At 46.6% G+C, this 7,765-nt stretch overlaps 1 protein-coding gene across 1 annotated transcript in view; it reads right to left on the reverse strand.

Annotated features, from left to right (window-relative positions):
* Positions 1–7,765, reverse strand: part of ACE2 (angiotensin I converting enzyme 2) — a 25,026-nt gene that overhangs the window by 4,284 nt on the left and 12,977 nt on the right. Inside the window, 5 exon segments of the mRNA XM_009705393.1 lie at positions 3,732–3,790; positions 4,737–4,909; positions 5,245–5,367; positions 6,035–6,133; positions 7,737–7,765. The exon segment at positions 7,737–7,765 is cut by the window's right edge and continues 13 nt beyond it. Of these exon segments, the coding sequence (XP_009703695.1) occupies positions 3,732–3,790; positions 4,737–4,909; positions 5,245–5,367; positions 6,035–6,133; positions 7,737–7,765 (483 nt within the window).

Below are 7,765 nucleotides of genomic sequence, written 5' to 3' on the forward strand. Positions count from 1 at the left end.
GGAATGCCTGTAAATGCTCTCAGTGATAGTTTCACACAGTTCCTTTCTCGAGTATCATTCAGGAAGGTGTGGTAGAAGGCAGCTCTGTTCTAACAGGCTTTATAAAACCCACCTACAATTTTCAACCCTGTTCTCTTGACACTGATCTAAAATGAAGGGAGAGAAATACATGCGAGGAAACAGCAGAAAGTCCGTTGTTGTCAGCCGGTGCAGGATCAGGCCCCCGGTGACCCAAAGCCACTGCTGGCCGAGCAGCCCCCGCGGAGCGTGGAGGGCAGGGGCTGTCCCAACTCTGGCTGTTCCCGCTAGCAAGGGCTGAAGCTGTGAATCACTTTTGCCTTGCAAATGTCCCCAGCTTTCTCCAGCTCGCCCATCGGCAAGCAAAGCCCCGTGCTGAACCACTCCTCGCTGGTACCGATGTTATCTCCGGCAGCTGGCAGTGTTCGCCATCACAGCCTACAATGCTGTTGTGGGGAGGTTCTCAATTTTTTCATTTATCCTCAACATCTTTAGGCTCTGCAGTGCCTTTTTTTTTTTTTTAACCAAGATCTAATTGAGCTTGATTACTGCTGCTTTCTGTACTTAGCATCTTAGCTTCTTAATCATTTATTCGTTTCCGTAGCGTGTACTTTGTCTTTTTCAGTCTAATGTATTTTAATTGCCACTGTGCCTTCTCAAGTGCCTTTATAAATACCATTACTGTTTGTGTGGATGGGAAGTACCTGGCTGGCTTCTGCTCTGTGTTGGAGTAATGACTGCCCACACGCCTTCCCTAGGCATCTCAGAAACCTGCCTTGGGGCTCGCTGTTCGTTACAGAGGCTGCTTTGCTTTCAGTGCGAAATGAACTTTGCCAAGCGCCTCTCCTCTATTATAGCGTGTTCCCTCCAAGATCCCACGCATGACTTGAAAGATAGTGTCAGTCTGGCCTCTGATTCAAAAAGGATTTTCCATTGTAAAATACATCTAAACGCCTGCAGGCTGACAGCTCTCCATTCCCTAACGCTGTCTTGCGTGCCAGCCTTTTGCAATGTAATCACACATACGACATCGACCCAGTGGGGAATTTTGAATCACTATTTGAAGAGGGGTCCTGTTTTCAAGCGGCAGTCAGGGGACTGACACTCCTGGAACCCTGTACTTTAAATAAGGCAGACCCCAAGTGATTCAGTGGGGGTCTTGCAGCAGTTTCCCTTAGGAGGACACTTTCATAAAGCCCTAGCTGAAGCAAAGCTCCCGATGTTTCAGCCTCATCAGCTACACTGGTGATCCAGCAATGCTACTGCTCCAGATTTAATCTCATCAGCCTGAAAACAATTAGCAGGCTAATTGCAGCAGCCCACGCTCTGGTACAGCTGGCATAAGCCCATCCATGAGACTGGGTGCTTAATTTGCCAGAACTTTGGGCTGTTGAAACTTCCCAGCCGGTAACAGCCAGGGTGTGTAGCTGAGAGGTGCAGGAGTGCCTGCCTGAGCTGCAGCTGCCCCCGCTACCGCCCCGGTGCAGAAGAGGGGGGGGAATCTTTCCCTTTCTGCTTTATCCAGTGCTAAAGAATAGAAATACAAAAGGATTTGCTGGCATACTCAGGATGCTTTCTGCTGTCCTAACGGTGCAAAGCAGCTTGAAATACATCTTAAACAAACAGTTGCACCGGGTTCCCAGCTTCTGTGCGCTGTGAGCCACGTCAAGCAGCCAAAACATATTGCTCCGTGTAGTTGGGCTGAGATTCCTGCCCGAGGCTCTCCCTGCCTTTTCTCTATGCCAGTTCATGCACGTACCATTACCCGCTGCTGGCATATCAGCATTCACAGAATCACAGAATCGATTTGGTTGGAAGAGACCTCTGGGATCATCGAGTCCAACCTTTGCCCCAACACCCCCATGTCAACCAGACCACGGCACTAAGTGCCACCTCCAGTCTTGTCTTAAACCCCTCCAGGGATGGGGACTCCACCACCTCTCTGGGCAGGCCATTCCAATCCCTAACGACCCTTTCTGTGAAGAAATGCCTCCTCATTTCTAGCCTGAACTTCCCCTGGCGCAGTTTCAGACGATGCCCTCTTGTCCTGTCACCAGTTCCCTGGGAGAAGAGGCCGACCCCCACCTGGCTACCCCCTCCTTTCAGGTCATTGTAGAGAGCGATCAGGTCTCCCCTCAGCCTCCTCTTCTCCAGAGCAAACCCCCCCAGCTCCCTCAGCCACTCCCCATAAAGCTGAACTTATTCAGAGTCATGTTCCCAGGAGCCCGGCATAAGGGAAATTTGTGGGGAGGCAGAAAGATACTGAATGGGAAAGGTTTCTTGCAAGTTGGTGACACGGACTGGTTTTGAGAGGAAAACGCATGGCTTGCTCTTCAGAGCTTAGGAACCTACCGTCCATACAATAATTCAAATTAAGTAATCTGTATGAGATTGTTTTACAGCTGCTCAATTGCACAACAAAAGACTATGATGGCAAAAGGCAGGTATAAAAATGGTATTAAGCTAAACATTAACCATAATGACTAATAAATGTGTTGTAATATGGAACCTTTTCATGCTGCTGATATCAGTTTTGGATTGTATCTACCTCGACTCAGCGGTCTAGGAAGCAATAAAACTCCCATGGGGCTTACATGTGAGAGAGTGATAGAAGCGAGAGCATCAATTCATATGACAAATGAGCCTATGGTATTGCGTCCTTGCCAGCCCAACAGGCTCCGACGCGCAAGTCTAAATGACCTACCTGATGACGTACTCCTTCTTGGAAAATTACTAATGCTCTGCAAGGTGAAAATGGCTATTAAGAGGAATGAAGTGTCTGCACTTAAGCCTTCTGCACCGCCTCTGTGAGATTAGCATAAAAAGGCACAGCTAGAATAAGGAGCAAATTTTCAGCCTGGGTTAAGCAGATGGGCTACGCCAATGCTCTCTTTAAAATCTTAAAAGCCATCTTTGGCTTTGATGACTTTTTTTCAGTTGCTGTAAAACATTTTATTGGACCAGCTGGTATAATTGGGGAAAGCAGACAAGCTCTTGGGAATGAAAGCCCTTCTACTTGTTTGAAACAGAAGCAGCTGCACGGCCCCCCGCAATCTTAATAACAAAGCTGTCTCTGCATAAGGGTTGAAGGGCAGGGAGGGAGCTGAATATATCAGGGCCTGGAAAGATTACAGCAAACAGGCAAACAAAAAATCTACAAAGGAATGCTGACAGAAGTGCTTCAGTGTGAAATCCAGAGCATTTGAGAATAAAGAGGGGAGTTCAGCCCCTCTGCATTAGCTCCACATTTAAAGTGGCTGCTCTAATAATAACTTCTAAAGGCAGCCACCATAGCCATGATAATGGAAATTAGAAGAAATTAGGTAGAGGCATTATGTAGACACATCAGCATGGCTGGGAAAAATATAGCTGTTTTCAGGTACATGGGTTCCCCTATGCTAGCCCTCCAAGCCTTGCTGTAGCAAGTAAAAAACGAGTGGTATCTCCACAGAATAACTCAACTCATCTAGCTGAGATGTTTTTCTTAAAACGGGTGGGATCACTCCCTGGAGAGGTCCCTCTACTAACTGTAGAAGGAGTCTTGACCACAAACTCAGACAATACATCTTTTATGTGATAACCCCTCACCTGAGCTGATCCCTCTCTTCAGACACAAAGATCAGCTATCCCCTCCGTTATTTTCTGAGAGCCATTAGCACAACATCTCCGTTGCCCGAGCAATGGGAAGAGTGTCACAGCGCAAAGACACTTACCGCCTGGTCCCCCAGTGCTGACTTCAGACTGATGCGCACTTTGATGCCATTGCCAGAATCTGGTTTAAAAAGAAACAAGGGCTGTATCAGAGCCCCAGCAACAGAAAGTCTGTCCCTGGGAAATGCTGGGATGGCTAGAGTTTCCTTACAGGTTCCTCTGGTTCCCCTGGCCAGCTTGGTGGGATTCATCGTGTTTCCTTTCAGTCACCTCTACTGCAAACGTCCACATCTGAGCTGTTAGTCACCCAAGTCTGGCTTTGTAGTAGACAGAAAGAGCAAGCACATCTAGAGTGCAGTCCTCTGGTCTTCTTTAGACATTTCCCGAAGGAAATGCCTCTTTCCCACCATTGGGAATGAGCAGCTCAGATGCAGATATTCGTGTCCAGTTAGGTGAATCCCACCATTAGAGACTGGCACAGCACTGTAAGAGTTACGGTGTTCACCAGTACTGACAGTGATTACACATATATAACCTGAGTCGTTCAACACTCAGTGTCTCCACAATAGGCTGAAAAACACATTTTTCCATGGTCTCCTCCTTTTCCTCCCCTTGAGCTCCCTTCATTAACTAGCACATGACAGCTAAAAGAATACTAGTAATTTTTCTGTACTGCTTTGCCCCTACGGCCTCAGCTCAGGGTCCTCTGGCTCCCAGGACTGCTGGCTCCCAGCCTGGCAGAACAGGGACATCCCTCTCAGGCAAGCGTCACACATGTCCAAGCCTCTGGTCTTTCTTCCCTCTGCACAGCCATCCCACACTCTTAGCACTGCCACTATTAAAAAAAATAAACTCTATTTCTGAAAACTGGGTGAGGCTGTGACAAACCTCATATGTGTTGACTTCTCCAGCTTTGACCATGAGGAAGTCAGTCTACCTTCCCATGAGTAAAACTTACTGTTCTTCCCTAAGAAGAGCCTTCAACAGCTACAAGAGAGAGGGACTTTGCTGATCAAGGGTTGTGAGGACTAGTGAGTGTCCTTAATTCACCCACAAGCTGTACGTACATGGAGCCCAGTCTGTTTTCCAACCAATGTATCTGGCAGAATTGTTTTTTTGCAGCCACTTATATAAAGGTTCAAAGTAGTGGAGCAAGGGTGTTGCATTCATGTATTTCTCTCCTGTTACGCTTTCCAGTGCTTGAGTCCAGGGCTTGGATCTGCCTAATTCAAGCAATTTTCTGTGTGTGGGGAAGGAGAAGTAATATATGTTATTGCCATGTTCCATCTAGGTATCAAAGTTTTCTTTTCTGCTTCTGAATTCCCCCCTTCCTCCCATCATTCCTATTAATAAAAATAAACTATTTTCCCATTAACAGGCAATTCAACCTTTGATGTTTAGATCCTCAGTGGATATAAACTTAGTCAATGTGTCAAAATAAACTGAGTAGATATATGCTAAATTTTCAAGCTAGGTTCATTCTTGATGCAACCTCGTGGACTCCAGAAGCGCTCAAAGATGAATTAGGTTTTGTTATACTCTGATTTATTACATGTGAGAAATTTGCTTTGTTACCTCAAATTCTGACCAGCTGCTGTGGAGTTGGTAATGTCACATGTGTGAAGAGGGCCGGTATGGTTAGCAGCCTTGCACAGTGCCTCCTGAAACTGGAACTGATAGATGGTCCGGGTGTAATACCTAAAGGAAGGCCAAGGAGAAGGAAGGCACAGGTTTTGTTAGTCATCTGGCAAGGAAACCCACAAGCCCTTGGCCTTTGGAAAGCTCTGCTGTGTCAGCCGGCACTCCTGCTTGGGAGGCTGCACTGCAGGGAGAGCGGCCAGCTGGTATTTATAGCCTATGCTAACTCAGATTTAACAAAATGCCAGGATCAAATGCAGCAAAAAGGCCTCAAATCTGGTTACCACCACGTGAACCAGGAGCCAGTAAAGTTTTTAAGGCCCAACTCTCTGCTCTGGCTGAGCTCTCTAAAATGAGACGGCTGGGACACAGAGGGATGTCCAGAGTTAGTTGCTTCAGGGCTACATGTGCATGGCCCAAGTGACGGTGGTATGGAGAACGCTGCCTCCCCAAGGGGAAAGCACCTCATACAGATGTGCTCTCGCCAGTTGGATGGCAGCACGAACCTTCTCCTCTCGACAAGAAGCTCAGCAGCCTCCTCGCTGCTCAGAGATTGCTATGGAGCAGCTCCTGATGTCCACAGAAAAACTTCCACTGAAATCAGTGTCCTTCAGTGAGGACTTTAAACAAAATAAGGTTGTGTCCTGAGACTCTCCAGTAGATGTTTGAGGTAGTCGGGGCTTGTTCTGTACCCGAAATGTAAGTCATGAATTAAACACTGGGCTACCTTATGAATGAGTAATCATTGGCCACATGAAACAACACTGCAGGGTCACAATAGGTTTCATCATGAGGGACTGGTTCAACAACGCCAACTATTTCTCTCCTGAGAATGAAGGAAAAACACAGGATTTCTGTTAATAGTTAATAAGGAAAAATAATCTGACTCCACTCTTTATCTGTATTGTCTGATCTGTATGGGCACCTCTCTCCGTTCCAAACAGAAGCAGCCCATACAGCTCCCAGCAACCCCAAATCACTACTGCTCCGCAGCTGGAGACCACAGAGAAGAAGCTGCTTTGAAACCGATAGTGCAAGGAAGGGATTTGTGTGATAGCAGAGTATGCAGGGAGTAATTAGGGGTATGAAATAACCTACAAGACAGGAGCTTCACACACACACCTCATGCCCTGGGTCATCCTGAGTTTGGAGACTAATACTTGCATTTTTGTGCTGGGTAAGTGCCTGCAGAGACTGGGTGACCCAAAAGGTCTATGTTCTGCTGTGCCACTGGGCTGGAGACGAGGTTTCTCTTTATTTTCCTCTCCTGAGATCATGTTTCCTGAGCAGTACTATGGAAACAAACCCATGCTCTAAATTCTGAATATGTGATAAGTTTGCATGGAAATATTTTCCGTAAACCTGTATTTCAAGGTCTTGTTCCAGCAGAGAGCTTTGCAGTGCTGCTACAACAGATGTGATAAGCTTCCCTGAACAATTTGTCATTCTCCGGTTCTCTGACATCTCTGCTACTTTTGAATAAATCGAAGCTGACTGGTTTTTACAGTGGGTCAGGAGGCTTGCTTATACCAAGTTTTATTATGAATTTTGTTTGCTGATGAAGGCTCACTGTGTTCGTGTTAGAGTGCAGACTCCATTTTCAGTGTGGGACTTGTTTGGTTTCTTCACATTTTTCTGCCCCCATGTTAACCAACCCGGGAAATAGCAGACTCCAGTCTGAATCAAACCCTTTTTAATTTTGACCTCCAAGGTGCTGAAAATAGATTGGCTGGTGGGCATAATCTGAAAAGGCATCTCTGGATGTTACTTGCCAAGGGAACCGTTATTTTCTTGACCAAGAAAGGTGGCATCTTAATACATAAGAAAGGAAACAATCAGTTTGGGGTCTTTCAGACAATTTGCCTCCAAACCACTCTAGAATGAGGAGAAAACACAAAGCAGAAAAATGTGCACAGGTATTTGGTAGACTGAGATCTGTATGCTTCTCAGGCTGGCAAGTACAGTGAACTTGACTTTGACTTTCCACTCGTCCTTAAGGAGATGGGGAACAAACCGGAGCATATGCCTGATGATACTCGGGGAAGGGCTGTACTTAAGCTACAAAGATGTCTTGAGGCATGCATTGGGGAGACGGCAATGTTGATCCTGGGATCTGGAACATCCCGCGTGAAGGCCATGAGCTGTCTTTACCAGAGAAGGTGACATTAGAAATGAAGAGAAAGTCTGGTGAGAGGCAGGGTAAACTGTCGGGGGCTGTACACAGTGCTAATGGGGATACATGGCTTGTGGGACGTTGTCTGCACCACGTTGGGTGTTTCTAGCCAGCAGTCTACCAGGCTTTGTAGAAACAGCCCGAGAAGCAGATCTTCCCTTATGGGGGCACAGGCACCTCGATATATTGAGTAACTACAAAGGGTTGGGTTTTGCAGGTTCATTTGCAAAAAATCCTCTTTGTTTCTCAAACTTACTTCATCTCCCACCACCGCTTCGTCCATTC

Source organism: Cariama cristata, unplaced genomic scaffold, assembly GCF_000690535.1.
Source record: "Cariama cristata isolate BGI_N322 unplaced genomic scaffold, ASM69053v1 scaffold27958, whole genome shotgun sequence".
NCBI lineage: Eukaryota > Metazoa > Chordata > Aves > Cariamiformes > Cariamidae > Cariama > Cariama cristata.